The sequence below is a fragment of the Vulpes vulpes genome, chromosome 16 (genome assembly GCF_048418805.1).
Source record: "Vulpes vulpes isolate BD-2025 chromosome 16, VulVul3, whole genome shotgun sequence".
NCBI lineage: Eukaryota > Metazoa > Chordata > Mammalia > Carnivora > Canidae > Vulpes > Vulpes vulpes.
Window position 1 is genome coordinate 16284680 of NC_132795.1, and position 16405 is coordinate 16301084.

The window sequence follows — 16405 nt, forward strand, 5'->3', positions numbered from 1 at the left end:
TACTATTGCTACTTCCTTCTGGTTCTCTTTTTCCTGTGTAAATATTCTTTAGTTATATAGTTGAAATCATGCTTTGTAAACAGTTTTGTGTTCTGATTTTCATTAGTTTTCATTACCAGATAAAATTTCTTCCTGTAATTGAAAACTTCTTGCAAATGTAAACTTTAATGGCTGTTCATTTATTTTTAAGATTTTATTTATTCACTCATGAGAGAGAGAGAGGCAGAGACACAGGCAGAGGGAGAAGCAGGCTCCCCATAAGGAGCCCAATGCAGCACTCCATCCTAGACCTCGGGATCATGCCCTGAGTCAAAGGCAAATGTTCAATCGCTGAGCCACCCAGGTATCCCTAATGGTTATTTAATATCATGAATATGTATAATATCTTAGCCATGTAGATTGTTAACATGTAGATTGATGCTAGATTTTAAACTATAAATAATGCAGTGATACACATATACCTATGAACTTTAGATTATTTTCTTACAGTGGATTTCTAAAAGAAGAGCTCTTAGGGCAAAAGGATAAACATTTTTTTTTAATATTTTATTTAAATTCGGGATTCCTGGGTGGCGCAGCGGTTTAGCGCCTGCCTTTGGCCCAGGGCACGATCCTGGAGACCTGGGATCGAGTCCCATGTCGGGCTCCCAGTGCATGGAGCCTGCTTCTCCCTCTGCCTATGTCTCTGCCTCTCTCTCTCTCTCTCTCTCTCTGTGTGACAATCATAAATAAATAAAAATTTAAAAATATATATATATTTTATTTAAATTCATTTTGCCAACATGTAACACCCAGTGCTCATCCCATCAAGTGCCCTCCTTAATGCCTATCATCCAGTTATCCCACCCCCCCACCCACCTCCCCTTCTGCAACCCTTTGTTTCCAGAGTTAGGAGTCTCTAGAAGTTTATCTTCCTCTCTACTTTTTACCCATTTAGGGAAAAGGAGGAGTTTCCCTCCTTTTCCTTTTAGTTCCTTTCACTATTTATTATATTCCACATAAGAATGAAACCAAATGATAATTGTCTTTCTCTGATTGATTTATTTTACTCAGCATTATACCTTCCAGTTCCATTTACATCGAAGCAAGTGGTAGGTATTCATTCTTTCTGATGGCTGAGTAATATTCTATTGTATCTTCTTTAGGATAAACATTTTTTTTTTTTTAAGATTTTATTTATTTATTCATGAGAGACACAGAAAGAGAAGCAGAGACACAGGCAGAGGGAAGAGAAGCAGGCTTCATGCAAGGAGCCCAGTGTGGGACTTCATCTCGTGATCTGGGATCAGGCCTGAGCCAAAGGCAGATGCTCAACCACTGAGCCACCCAGGAGTCCCTACGATAAGCATTTCTGAGGCTCTTAATACATATTTCCAATTTGTTTTAGAAATGTAACAGTTTTACCTTAATAGATGAAGTTTCCCATTTTGCATAATCCTTTCTACTTTAAGTATTATTTTTCAAATTTGTTTGAGGATTGAGGCTAAAAGCTTTTAAATATAATAGGCAAATTTTGCAAATTTAAAGTGAATATACGGGATCCCTGGGTGGCGCAGCGGTTTGGCGCCTGCCTTTGGCCCAGGGCGCGATCCTGGAAACCCGGGATCGAATCCCACGTCGGGCTCCTGGTGCATGGAGCCTGCTTCTCCCTCTGCCTGTGTCTCTGCCTCTCTCTCTCTCTGTGTGTGTGACTATCATAAATAAATTAATTAATTAAAAAAAAATAAAGTGAATATACATTCTTAAGCATTAGTTTCAATGTTTTATTTATTTCTTTTTTTTTTTTTTTTTAGGTTTTACTTATTCACGAGAGACAGAGGCAGAGAAATAGAAGGAGAAGCAGGCTCCCCCCACAGGGAGCCTGATGTGGGACTAAATCCCAGGACCCCGGGATCATGACCCGAGCCAAAGGTAGACGCTCAACCACTGAGCCACCCAGGCGCCCCATTCTCTTTGGTTTAGTTTGGCATGGTAGATGATCATGTAAACATTTTTTAAAACTTTGTATTTTCAGCGTGCTTGGGTGACTCAGTTAAGTGTCTGCCTTTGGCTCAGTTCATAATCCCAGGGCCCTCAGATTGAGCCCAGTGTCTGGCTCTCTGCTCAGCAGCGGTCTGCTTCTCTCTCTCTCTCTCTCTCTCTCTCTCTCTCTCTCTGAAATCTTAAAAAAAAAACCTTAATATTTTTTAGATAGAGTTTATTTGTATTAATTACTTCTGGATCCTTTCTAGCCACAATTTTTACTTATTTTTAGTTCACTTTTGCATCTGTGACTTTTATTTATGCAGTTCTGTTTTTCTGAATGAGTACCAAAATTAGTAACTTTTTTTTTTTTTTTAAGATTTTATTTATTTATTCATGAGAGAGAGGGGCAGAGATACAGGCAGAGGGAGAAGCAGGCTCCATGCAGGGAGCCTGACATGGGACTCGATCCGGGACTCCAGGATCATGTCCTGAGCCAAAGGCAGGCACCAAACCGCAGAGCCACCCCGGGATCCCCAAAATTAGTAACTTAAAAAAATTCCCAGATGTCTAACATTGTATTTCTGGTTCCTTCTCACAAATGACTACTTGGGTATAAAGACGACAGTCTTTTTTCCTTTAATACTAAGTATTTTTTTCACCTTTTCTTTCATCTAATGTTTTAGAAGGGATCTAAGGTAACCTCAGTGTTGTCACTGAGAATGACTGGACTTTGTAGATGCATGTGTGTTAGTCTGCTCACCCTTTCAGTTCCTTATTTTTGATGTTAAAAAAAAATTCTAGGGCAGCCCGAGTGGCTCAGTGATTTAGCGCTGCCTTCGGCCCAGGGCGTGATCCTGGAGTCCTGGGATTGGGTCCCATGTCAGGCTCCCTGCATGGAGCCTGCTTCTCCCTCTGCCTGTGTCTCTGCCTCTTTCTCTCTCTGCCTGCCTCTTATGAATAAATAAATAGAATCTTTAAAAAAAATAAAAATAAAAAAATTCTACCAGTATATAAGTAGGTGACACTCAGATGTGTCATTACCTGTGCCTGGGAATATCATAGCTACTCCCCATCATCAAATTGAAATATTGTAATTTTGCTTTTGAGCTCAGAAAAAGGTTATTGGTTTACTTTTACTTAGTTAATGGATCTCATGCAGAAGTTTTTGTTATGCATTGATGGCCTTCAGACTTTTGGTTTTCTCTCATAATTTTTCTCATTCTTCTCTGCGTTTAGAGAAAATTTCTTAACTTTTTTTCCATCATTTTGTGAGTTTTCATTCTGGAGAGCACTATAATTTTTATTAATCTTGTTTTTCATTTTTTTTAAAGATTTTATTTATTTATTCATGAGAGACACAGAGAGAGAAACACAGACACAGGCAGAGGGAGAAGCAGGCTCCATGCAGGGAGCCTGACATGGGACTCAATCCCGGGTCTCCAGGATCACACCCTGGGCTGAAAGCAGCACTAAACCGCTGAGCCACCCGGGCTGCCCTTTTCATTTTATTCTTAAAAGATTTCCTTTCTATGAAAGTTTATTAGGGCACATCTTTTTTTTTTTTTTTTTTTTAAGATTTTATTTATTCATTTACTTGAGAGAGAGCACACATGAGAAGAAAGAGAAGCAAAGAGAGAGAGAGAAGTAGACTCCGCACTGAGCGTGTAGTTCCACTCAGGGCTCCATCCTACAACCCCGAGACCATTACCTGAGCCGAAACTGAGAGTCGGATGCTCAACCAGCTGAGCCCCAGGTGCCCCAGGATGTATCTTCTATTGTAAAGACAAACTTAAGCTTACTCAGTTTGCTTTCCAGGATGAGGTGGACTCTCATAAGTTAATGTGAGTCTCTGTCCACACTCTTTGAAAGAGATATATCAAGACTTACACTGAGGGAAATTAAGGAAAAACTATTAGGGGCAGAGGGATTAGTTTTGAAATAGGGAAGTATGAGTCCTCCAACTTGTTTACTTTTATGATAGGTTTGGCTATTCTGGATCCTTTGCATTCCATATGCTTGTCAGTTTCTATAAAGTATTCGGCTATGATTTTTTGATAGGGATTGCACTGAATTTGTAAGGTCAGCTGGGGAGTATTGCCATCTTAACAGTATTGAGTCCTCTAATCCATGAACATGTCTTTAATTTCTTTCAACGTTGTTTTGTTTTGTTTTGTTTTTAAGATTTTATTTATTTATGAGAGACACAGAGAGAGAGAGGCAGAGACACAGAGGGAGAAGCAGGCTCTATGCAGGGAGCCTGACGCGGTACTCGATCCCAGGTCCCCAGGATCACACCCTGGGCCAAAGGCGGCGCTAAACCGCTGAGCCACCCAGGCTGCCCTCAACGTTGTTTTGTAGTTTTCATTACATAAATCTTACATTTATTGTTAAGTTTTTTAAGAGCATTTTATGCTTTTGATGTTATCCAATCAGAGTTTGACAGAGTAGTAGCAGCTAATAGGAGTTGGTTTGACCTGCCCTCCTCCCCTAACAAATAGGTAAAACAACAACTTGCTTTATATACAGTAAGGTCCTCAGAATGGCCATTTCTAGAAAGAAAGTTAGCAAGTGATAACAAACTAGATCACATTCCCAGTTGTTCAGAATATAGCTATTCCAGAACTCTTTTTTAAAGGATTATTTTCTGCTTATAAGATTTTATCATTTTCTCCAAGTTACAGTTTTATGACTGATGTTTGAATTTGTCCCTTTTCGGTTTTCAAAATCATCTTGACTTTTTTCTGGTGACTGTTTTTGGCTTATTGTGTGCTTTATATCTTGTCATATTGAGTAAGAATCAATTTAGGACAATTTCAATTGGCATAAAGTTTCCAGAATTATTTTATTAACTAGTATCTCCTAAAGTTGGGTGCCTGAGTGGCTCAGTTGTTTCGTATCTGACTCAATTTTAGCTCAGGTCATGATCTCAGGGTCATGAGATGAGCCCTGTATCAGGCTCTGTGCTGGGCATGGAGCCTGCTTAGGATTCTTCCTCTCCCTGTCCATCTGCTGTTTCTGCTGCATTTCCCTCCCCTTAAAAAAAAAAATAAAATAGGGATCTCTGGGTGGCTCAGCGGTTTGGCGCCTGCCTTCGGCCCAGGGCGCGATCCTGGAGTCCCAGGATCCAGTCCCAGGATCGAGTCCTGTGTTGGGCTCCCAGCATGGAGCCTGCTTCTCCCTCTGCTTGTGTCTCTGCCCCCCCCCACCTCTCTATCATGAATAAATATAAATAAATCTTTAAAAACAAATAAATAAAACAAAATAGAATAGAATAGAATAAAATATATCTCATGGAGACAGTGTTCTAAGCATCTTGTTTCTTTGTTTGCTGTTCTTAAAACAGTAAAATATTGCTATTTCTGGTTTTGACATCTATTTTATAATGGGTTAAGAAGATGAGGGAAAGCCTTTGTCAGCATTGAATAGAAAAAGGATTAAGTATCATTTCAAAAATCACATTTAATTTTTTGTAATGATAACACTGCAGGTATGCTAAAAATCTGTAATTGTTTTACAGGATTGCAAGCCAAGTAGCTGCTTTGGACCTTGGCTATAAACCCGGGGTGGAAGCAATTCGTAAGAACCCTCCCAAAGTGCTATTTCTCCTGGGAGCAGATGGAGGTTGTATCACTCGACAGGATTTGCCAAAGGATTGTTTCATTATTTATCAAGGTAAGTAACATCTGTGACACCAGAAACAGAAGAGAATCCAATGTTGCGTAGATTAGAAACTGTATGACAATATAATTAGTGGATTGAATATTTTCCATTCAATAATTTTAGACACATACCCCCCAATATTTTTTTAAATGCAGATTATAGGTTTTATAAGTTATGTAATTGATACTGTTATTAAGAATTTATTACCTGGTCGGGCATCTGGGTGGTTTAGTCAGTTAAGCCATCTGCCTTCCACTCAGGTCATAATGCCAGAGTCCTGACATCAAGCCCTGCACTGGGCTTCCTGCTCAGGGAAGAGCTTGCTTCTCTCTGTCCCCATTCATTCGTTTTCTCTCTCTCTCTCTCTTTCTTTCTCTCTCTCTCTCAAATAAATAAAATCTTAATAAAAAAAAATTACTACCTAATGATACTTAATAATAAAGAATTAGAAGAAATCTAAATGCCTCAGCAACAAGAATGGTTAAATTATGGTTTGTTTATATAATTATTATATAACATTAAATTTCATCTTTTCAAAGAATATTTAGCATTATTATGTAAGCAGGAAAGCATTTTTACATAAATATTTAAAAATGTAAAAAATCGTGAGTGCTGAGTTATAGGGCATTTAATGAAGTATATTTGACAATACTTTGTTTTATTTTTTTATTTTTTTAATTTTATTTATTCATGAGAGACACAGAAGCAGAGACATAGGCAGAGGGATAAGCAGGCTCCCCATGGGGAGGATGTGGGACTTGATCCTGGACACCAGAATCATGACCTGAGCTAAAGGCAGATACTCAACCATAGAGCCACAGAGGTGCCCCAGTACTTTGTTTTGTGTTTGACTCATTTTCTTGAACAATCGAGTTTCCCTGGAACAAATGGAGTTCAGAGTATTGGATATTTTACAGAAAAAAAGTATTATATAATTCTCCATTTCATTTCACACAAACACCATAAATTTATAATAGGCTTTTTATTGCCATGGCACATAAAGAGCGTTATATAATATTCTGTATCTTTAGTTTGACAAAGCAAAATGTATAAATTATATCCAGTTCCTAGTCCTATCCAGAAATAATCATTGATGATGGCTTTAGAAATGTATGCTTCATGGGCAGTCTGGGGGGCTCAGCGGTTTAGGGCTGCCTTCAGCCCAGGGCCTGATCCTGGAGACCCGGAATCAAGTCCCACGTCAGACTCCCTGCATGGAGCCTGCTTCTCCCTCTGCCTGTGTCTCTGCCTCTCTCTCTCTCTCTCTCTCTCTCTGTCTCTCGCATAAAGAAATAAAATCTTTAAAAAAAAGAAAAATGTATGCTTCATATATTTTTCTATGTATATGTGAAAATGTATACAAATGAGACTTCATATATTGCTTTATAACTTTCTTTCATTTAACTCCAGATTTTTTTCCTTCTAACAGTTTTTGTTAAACTATTAAAATTCTCATTATACTATTTCAGTCATATTGTTTTCTATAATATCCTGTTTATATTCTTTTCAGTATTATCACTGTCATTCCTGTTCTACATTTTTTGTTCCTTTACCATTTCAGTCTATTTAATCAAATTTCGCTAACAGCTAAGTATTTCTACTTTGTAGTCATCAAAAGAAATAACAAAAGAAATAATATACCTAGTCGCCCATGATTATATATGATATTCTACATATTGCTGTATTTACAAAAAATCGTCTGAAAAGATACATAGCAAATTTTTATCAGTAATTTTCTTTGGGAAGGAAGTTGAATTGTGGGTAAAGTGGGCTTTCCCCCCACCCCCCAAAAAAAAAACATTTTTTTTTTAAGATTTTATTTATTTATTCATGAGAGACACTGAGAGAGGCAGAGACACAGAAGGAGAAGCAGGCTCCTTGCAGGGAGCTCGATGCAGGACTCGATCCCTGGACCGGGATCATACCCTGAGCTGAAGGCAGACATTCAACCACTGAGCCACCTAGGCATCCCCCAAAACTTTTATTGTTTTATATATTGTAATTTTGTAAACACTTCTTTTTTTTTTTAAGATTTATTTATTTATTCATGATAGAGAGAGAGAGAGAGAGAGAGAGAGACAGGCAGAGGGAGAAGCAGGCTCCATGCAGGGAGCCCAATGTGGGACTCGATCCCAGGACTCCAGGATCGCGCCCTGGGCCAAAGGCAGGCGCCAAACCCCTGAGCCACCCAGGGATCCCCTTGTAAACACTTCTGTAATACTTAATGGATTTATCTGTATTCTTTTTAAGGATTTTATTTATTTGAGAGAGAAAGCTAAAGAGTGCACGAGCAGGGGGAGGGGCAGAAGCAGAGGAAGAAGGAGACTCCCTGCTCAGCAGGGAGCCTAATGTGGGAATCAGATCTTAGGACCCTGGGATCATGACCTAAGCTGAAGGCAGAGGCTTAACCCGACTGAGCTACCCAGGAGCCCTCTTAATGGGATTTTAAAAGGATCTTTCCTGTGTTCATGTATAATACCTAATCAATTTTTTGCCAAAATATGGCTTGCCACTTCCCATCTTTTCACAGGACATCATGGTGACGTTGGTGCTCCTATAGCTGATGTTATTCTCCCAGGCGCTGCTTATACGGAGAAATCTGCTACCTATGTCAATACTGAGGGTAGAGCTCAGCAGACTAAAGTAGCAGTGACACCTCCTGGCTTAGCAAGAGAAGACTGGAAAATTCTAAGAGCCCTCTCTGAGGTATTTGTTCTTAGTGATGCTGCTAATAGGATGTTTCACTTGTTAGCTTGTCAAAATGATTTTCAGAGTCAAGAGGATGCAAGTCTGATGTGCAGAGATGATTGAATAATCCCCGTAGGACAAATGTATTCAGAAAATGGGTGTTTGATATTGATGTTTTTATTTTTTGGCTTGTTTTGCCTAAAAATACTTAACTCTTTATATTTAACTCTTTTTATTATAATGAGAAAGTGTAGATTTAAAATAATGCACAATTGTCTGTAAACTTTGTATATGATCAATATCAGGTTAGCAAAAGCATTCAAATTTAGCATAGCATTATCTCTCTCTTTTTTTTTTAAGATTTTATTTATTTATTCATGAGAGAGACAGAGAGAGGTGGAGACATAGGCAGAGGGAGAAGCATGCTCCCTGTGGGAAGCCTGATGTGGGACTTGATCCCAGAACCCTGGGATCACTCCCTGAGCAGAAGGCAGATGCTCAACCACTGAGCCACTCAGGTGTCCTGCATTATCTCTTTAATCATTTATTTCATACTCAGTCTAATTTCTAAAGAGAAATTACTATGTACTGATAGCTGTTTATGAATTAGAATTTTTGACATTTGTGTTCTCCACTTAACCACTTAATGTACATGCTAATGGACACTGATAGAATTTTCACTACTACAACATTTCACTATAGTTTCAATTACGTATTATTTGAATTTTTTAAGTACTAAAGCTCTGTGTCAATTCTGGGAACCTGATAATTATAGATTGCAGGTATGACCCTTCCATATGATACTCTGGATCAAGTAAGGCACAGATTGGAAGAAGTCTCTCCTAATCTTGTCCGATATGATGATGTGGAAGGAGCCAATTATTTCCAGCAAGCAAATGAGCTCTCCAAGGTAAAAACTCGCCTGTATGTAGTTTTCATATAGTAAATCCTAGGATGTTAGTTTTCAGTTCTGTCATTGATCTCATAATCCTTTTTTTTGCAGCTAGTGAACCAGCAACTTCTTGCTGATCCACTTGTTCCACCTCAGCTAACAATAAAAGACTTCTACATGACAGGTATGCATTTGTTAGCATGATTGCCGAATATGAAAGGCGGGAAGGAATGAGATCACCTAATTTAGCATTACAATTCCAGCCTGTTAATGAGAATATTTGATATTTTTATTTAACCTTTGAAAATTTTGAAACATCAGAAGTAATGTTCATTTTCTTTTTTTTTAATGTTCATTTTCTGATTTTGTTCTAATTTCCTTTATTTCTGAAATGTAAGCAGATTTTTTTTTAAAGATTTGTATTTATTTTTGAGAGACACAGAAAGAGAGACAGAGACATAGGCAGAGGGAGGAGAAGCAGACTCCATGCAGGGAGTCCTGTGTGGGACTTGATCCTGATCCCAGGAATCCAGGATCACGCCCTGAGCTGAAGGGAGATGCCCAAACCGCTGAGCCACCCAGGCATCCCTAAGCAGATTTTAAATATAAAATTTACTGTTGTGTGTAAAATCACCATATAGCAATTTAGGGAGATTTTTTGTAAGTGACAACTCTGAAAGTTTTTCTGAGAATTACATTAGAAACACAAAACACTTAAATGTGAAGTATGGTGCTTCTGATGGACATTGTTAGGGATGTTTTTAAGGAATGTGAACTTACTGAAACTTGTTTACTGAATATCTTACCTTTGATATAATATGATATAACACTTGATATTGTATCTGTGTTATGAAGTAGTTGACGATTTTAAATTTTCTATCTAAAAGCAGATATATATATTTTTTAAAATTTAAGATTATTTTTAATTGGGTTTTTAGTTATAAAAGTTATGTTTGTTGTAGAATGTGTATCTAAGCCCAAAGAGCAAAGAACAGTTACTATGATCTCACTATCTAGAAATTACTTTTATTTTTTTGACATCTTGTCAATCATATAGGGATATACAAATATTTATTTAAACAAAAAATAACGATTATTCATTTACTAGGGGCGAGGAGTTGACAGTTTTATTGAAATACTATTCACAGGCGGGGGCGGGGGTGGCTCAGGGGTTTAGCGGTGCCTTCAGCCCAGCGCCTAATCCTGGAGTCCCAGGATCGAGTCCCATGTCGGGCTCCCTACATGGAGCCTGCTTCTCGCTCTGCCTATATGTCTCTGCCTCTCTCTCTCTCTCTCTCTTTGTGTGTCTCTCATGGATAAATAAATAAAATCCTTTTTTAAAAAATTTAAAAAAAAAGAAAAGAAATACGATTCACATACCATAAAATTCACTGGATTCAGTGGATTTTAGTACACATACTATTTTATAAACTTTTTTCAGTGACAGTATTGTGTACATATTTGTCCTGTCTTTAGTACTTCTCTATAGTATTTATAATGGTTGCATACTGGCATATTATATGGCTGTATGTGATTATTTAATCATTCCTAGGAGTACTTATTAAAAACATTTAGCTTATTTTCTGAATTTGTTTCTCTCACATATTTTTACATAGAATCTTTTAAGACGACATTTTAGGCCTCCAGCCATTTTATGGTTTGTTTGGTTTTTTTTGTTTGTTTTTTAATTTTATTTATTCATGAGAGACACAGAGAGAGGCAGAGAGAGAAGCAGGCTCCTCTCAAAGAGCCCGATGTGGGATTCGGATTCCGGGACGCTGGGACCATGCCCTGAGCCAAAGGCAGTCAAACACTGAGCCACCCATGTGTCCCTATTTACATAGAATTTTATAGTCTTTTTTTGTTGTTGTTCCTAAATGTGTGCAACAAAGTTTTACTATGTGCTTTTAAAAAAATCGTGTTATCAAAATGCAAATTTTTTAATATCTTTCAGACTCCATTAGCAGAGCCTCACAGACAATGGCTAAATGTGTCAAAGCTGTCACAGAGGGTGCCCAGGCAATAGAGGAACCATCCATATGCTGAAACTTCTACTAGGAACCCCATTTTGTTACAAATAATTAATGGACAGTTATGTTGGAGTGATCTCCTACAGGCTTATCTCTTTAAAAAATAATCTGAATAATGTAATATTTAAGGTTGTACCTTGCTTATTTGAATATGATACTGCAATTATCAGTGAACTTTGAAGTTTCAAAGACATTTATGTATTTTGTGTAAACGTTGTTAAATAGTTCAATAAACATGTATACAGATGCTCTTTCACATAAAAATATTGGCAATTTTTGTGACACAGAATTCTTAAAATGTGAGTTTTTGTTCATTTTCATTGATCATTTATGTTTGTAAAATGGATGAAATAAAAAGAACTTCCATTAGGACCCACTGTTTTCTAGTGCTAAAGTAAAGATTTGAGCATTCTGTCAAGCTGGGTAAATAGAATATGTATAATATTATCATATATCAGATATGTATCTTGGACAACTATAATAATCATAATAATGATAGGTAATGATTATTCAGCTTTTTCTCTGTGCTAAGCACTCTGGTTTTACATGTATTATCTTGTTTTGTCCTTGCTGCAGCTCTGTGAGGTAGTGTTATCTCATTTTACAGATGAAGAAACTGAAGTTTAGGGATATTTGGTAGCTTGCCTAAGGTCACAGCAAAATTCAAGGACTGGAGCCTAGTTCTTTCTGACTCCAAAGCCTATTGTTCTTACCTGCTACACATAATTCCCTCCCATTAATACAGATATTCTAGGTTGTTACTTCTAAGAATTAGCATTGAGAAGCTTATTGGATAGCACATTTTTCTGTTTTCTCTGACTCTCTTCATATGTCATGGTGATTTATGTGACATTTTTCTTTGTGTAAGAGATTATACACACATGCACCACTGGAGTGAGGGAGTTAAAGGGATATAATTTAGGTCTTTGTTGATGTTCCATATTCATTATATAACACCATCTGCGGTTTTAAGTCAACTAAATTATTCCAATAATAGAAGACAAAACTAACAGCTTTTGTAATTTTCAGTTGTCAAAACAAAAAGGAGGTAAAACTTTTATAATTAATTAATCTAGAAGATAATTTAAAGCCACATAAATTTTTTTTCAAAATCTATGGTCAGAATCCGTTTGCTCTGTAATCCTTATTCCTATTTTCACTAAAGACAGCCCAATTATAGGATGCAGTATTCCTGATACAACAGTAAAGGTTTTTCAAATAACACTACGACATTAATACTTTATCTTCAAAAACTACAAAATTTGTCACTTGTAACTTTTTCCCCAAACTTTATTTTTTCTTTAGCGATACATTATGAAGTGTATTTTGCTTAAAGTATTTAAAATTATAAGTTGCCTGAAATTGTACAAATTCTTCCTGAAAGTCTTTGAATTCAGTACAAACCTTTTGCACCCTATATTTTCTTTACCTCTTTAATACTGTAGCTGATCTCGAGGGGGCAGATGCTGCCAATTTCATATTTTACATAGTACTTTTCAGTGCATGTGTGTAGGCTTCTTCATAGGCTTGTTGCTGAAGGAATATTGTGTTCAAATGGAGAAGAGGTAATGTATGACCAAGAGGGTCCACAATCTGGGTTGCCATCTAGGCGACATGTGAACTTGTAATCCTATAAAGAGCCTAAGCTCTATACAAAATGCTTCCCAAATTTATTGTGAATTGTATAACAAACTAATAAAAAGTATGATGCCTTCTTAATACCCAGCATACAGTCGTTTATTATTGTTTGTTGTGGAGTTGTTTAAACACCACCTCTTGTCTGGTCAGACAGATCTAGTTCATCTTTGGAAAAGTTACTAAGAAAAAATTTTAAATTATTTCCTCATTTGTAAAATGGGGATAAAAATCGAATAATTTTATTTACCTCTACCTAGTAATGTTATTATGAGGATCAGGTCAGAAAACCTATGGAAATCCTAGCTTCCTGACATACAGTAAATGTTCAATGTGCTTAATAACTGAAGACCATCATAGGAAAACGTGTATTGAAAATTTTGCTCACAGCTTCAGGAGGTTGCCACTAGCCCTCCATGGGAGTTTTGTTGTTTTTTAAGCTCTGGGGCAGCCCAGGTGGCTCAGCAGGTTAGCACTGCCTCCAGCCCAGGGCCTGATCCTGGAGACCAGGGATTGAGTACCACGTCGGGCTCCCTGAATAGAGCCTGCTTCTCCCTCTGTGTGTGTCTCTGCACCTCTCTCTCTCTCTCTCTCTCTCTCATAAATAAATAAAAATCTTAAAAAAAAAAAAAAAAAAAAAAGAACTAAAACTAAGCTCTGTACCCAACATGGGGCTCAAACTCACAAGACAGTGAAAGTCACTCTACTGACTGAACCAGTCAGATACCCCATGGGAGTTTTTGATCCTAAAATTAATTAAAAGTCCCCATTCTAAATGAATGAAGTGAAAAACTCAAACTATTGGTTGTAGGGAAAGGCATCCCAAGTATAATCTCCATCTTTTGTTTTTCTAAAGAAATGCATTCCTTTCCTAAGGCTCCAGGGAATTAAATGACTTAGCCAAGGTCAACCTGACCAAAACACCAAAGCTGTGAAAATTTATTATGCAGAAGTCTGCTTTAAAAAAAAAAAAAAAAATTATTCATGAGAGAGAGAGATACAGACAGAGGGAGAAGCAGGCTTCATACAGGGAGCCCGACGTGGGACTCAATCCCCCGTCTTCAGGATCAGGCCCTGGGCTGAAGGCGGTGCTAAACCACTGTGCCACCCGGGCTGCCCAAGTCTGCTTTTTTTGATGGAACTTTTAGTAGTTGTAGATTTACCAAGTCTGTTGGGTTCTAATCCTTTAAAGAGATTAATTTTTTTCTTTTAAGATTTGATTTATTTATTTGACAGCAAGAGAGAGAGCACAGCAGAGGGCAGAGGGAGAAGCAGATGCTGCAAGTCTGATGTGGGTCTTGATCCAAGGACCCCGGGATCATGACCTGAGCTGAAGGCAGATGCTTAGCCAATTGAGCCACCCAAGTGCCCCAAAAGAGATTATTTCTTTTTTTAAAAAATAAATTTATTTAAAAGAGATTATTTCTAAGAGCAAAACCGTAAAAACAGGGCTATCAGAAGAGGGAAGATTATTTGCTAGTGGTAGGAAGGGTACTGAAAGAGGGTTAAAGCTACTGATATGCACAAAGGGTGGCCGGCCAGTAGATTCTTTTGCCGACATAAACTTTTGATCAGTATAAAATGTCAGACTTCTGTTATTCAAATCACCCTACCACTATTCAATACCTAAGAAGAACTAAAGCAGCTTAAAGAAGTGGTAAGAGGTGTGTTTTAAAATGTTAACGTGTCATGACTTCTGTTCAGATGTCACTAGTAATACTGCAAATCCCTAGTTAGCAAAGGTCTGGTATGGTTGTGAAAATGAGGGCTCAAGCAGAGATTATGGTATGCAGGAGTAGGACAAGCTATTTTTTAGGACATTTTGTGAGGCTAGTCCTATATTATTAGCATGGCTAGACCTCATGTTTGTGATTGACTCAGTGTTCAGAAATAGTGGGCATAAAAATAATCTGATAAAGATCTATTGGAACAAAAAATTGTTTATAGATGTATATATGGCCACAGTTTAATAATGATGAAGATAGCTGGTAACTCCCTAACAATTTTAATGACCAATATTTTAAAGAAGCAATTGCATAGTACTTTAATTGATTTGCTTATTTAGGGATGCCTGGGTGGCTCAGTGGTTAAGCGCCTGCCATTGGCTCCGGGCATGATCCTGGGGTCCCGGGATCGAGTCCCACGTCAGGCTCCCTGCATGGAGCCTGCTTCTGTCTCTGCCTCTCTCTGTGTGTCTCTCATAAATAAATAAAATCTTTAAAAAAAAAAATTTGCTTATTGAATTCAGCCCAAGAGGGGTACCTGGGTTACTCATTCAGGTAAGCTTTTGCCATTGGCCCAGGTCATGATCCCAGGGTCCTAGGATCAAGCGCCACATCAGGCATCATTGGGGAGTCTGGTTCTCCTCTCTCTGCCCCTCACCCTTGTGCTCCCTCTCTCTCAAATAAATAAAATCTTTAAAATAATTTGGCCCAAGAGACAGTAAGAAAACTATGATTAGACTTAAGGTCTAGATTTTTTTTTTTTTTTTTCTTGTAAGGTCTAGATTTTAATAGAACAAGGATCTTGGAACCAAATACCTTTTCCTTGAAGTGTTTGTAGATTTTACAATGGAAAATTCTAAAAATCTTTGATATCTTAATATTTTTAAAATAACTTACACTGAAAAACAGGTGGTACTGAAAAATATGGTGAAGATTGCTTTAGGACTAGTGATTAGTTTCTTAAATTTTGAATTGGCATGTAAAGAAATCACAAGATGAATAACATTAATTTCCTTCTTAGAAGCATATAATTTGGGGTCTGAAAAGGACTGTAGAAAGAAACCTAGTTTATTTTTTTAAGTAGGCTCCACGCTCAGTAGTATGGAGTCCAACTTGGAGCTTGAACTTGCCACCCTGAGATCAAGATCTGAACTGAGATCAAGAGCCAGATGCTCAACTGACTGAGCCACCCCAGTGCCCCAAGAAAAATCTAGTATTACACATGCATTTTGTAATTGTGGAAATGGAAGCCAGAGAGAATTAGGGGCTGGTTTTTTGGTTTGAACCATCTCTTCTGACTCCTAGTTCAGGGGCATCTCAAAGCCTTAAAGTCAACTCCAACTTATTAAACATTTGCAGAGTATTGTGTGTCAAATACAATGCTAAGACAAATGCACTTTAGTTGGTGTCCTCAGGAAGCTAACAGTGTAGTAAAAGATCTGTAAACATCAATTAAAGTCATGTCAGGACATTTGACTACAGGTATGTACATAAAACAGTGGTGGCCACAGCTAAACCTGACAAAATTTTAAAGTTTACTAATACCCAGTGTTAGCCATTAGGGAAACAGATACTCAGTCACTGTACAATAATCATCAAAACTTTTTTATTTTTTAAAAGATTTTTTAATTTTTTTCATTCTTTAAAAAAGATTTTATTTATTTATTCATGAGAGACACACAGAGAGAGGCAGAGACACAGGTAGAGGGAGAAGCAGGCTCCATGCAGGGAGCCTGATATGGGTGGGACTCAATCCCGGGACTCCAGGATCACACCCTGGGCTGAAGGGGGTGCTAAACCATTGAGCCACC

At 37.6% G+C, this 16405-nt stretch overlaps 1 protein-coding gene across 2 annotated transcripts in view; it reads left to right on the forward strand.

The window, feature by feature from the left end:
* Positions 1–12954, forward strand: part of NDUFS1 (NADH:ubiquinone oxidoreductase core subunit S1) — a 32523-nt gene extending 19569 nt beyond the window's left edge. For both annotated transcript variants that reach the window (XM_026002487.2, XM_072742133.1), the window contains exons 15-19: positions 5483–5637; positions 8156–8331; positions 9089–9223; positions 9317–9389; positions 11160–12954. In XM_026002487.2, the coding sequence (XP_025858272.1) occupies positions 5483–5637; positions 8156–8331; positions 9089–9223; positions 9317–9389; positions 11160–11251 (631 nt within the window). In that variant the 3' untranslated portion in view covers positions 11252–12954. The remainder of the gene's footprint in view (positions 1–5482; positions 5638–8155; positions 8332–9088; positions 9224–9316; positions 9390–11159) is intronic.
* Positions 12955–16405: the final 3451 nt, after the last annotated feature.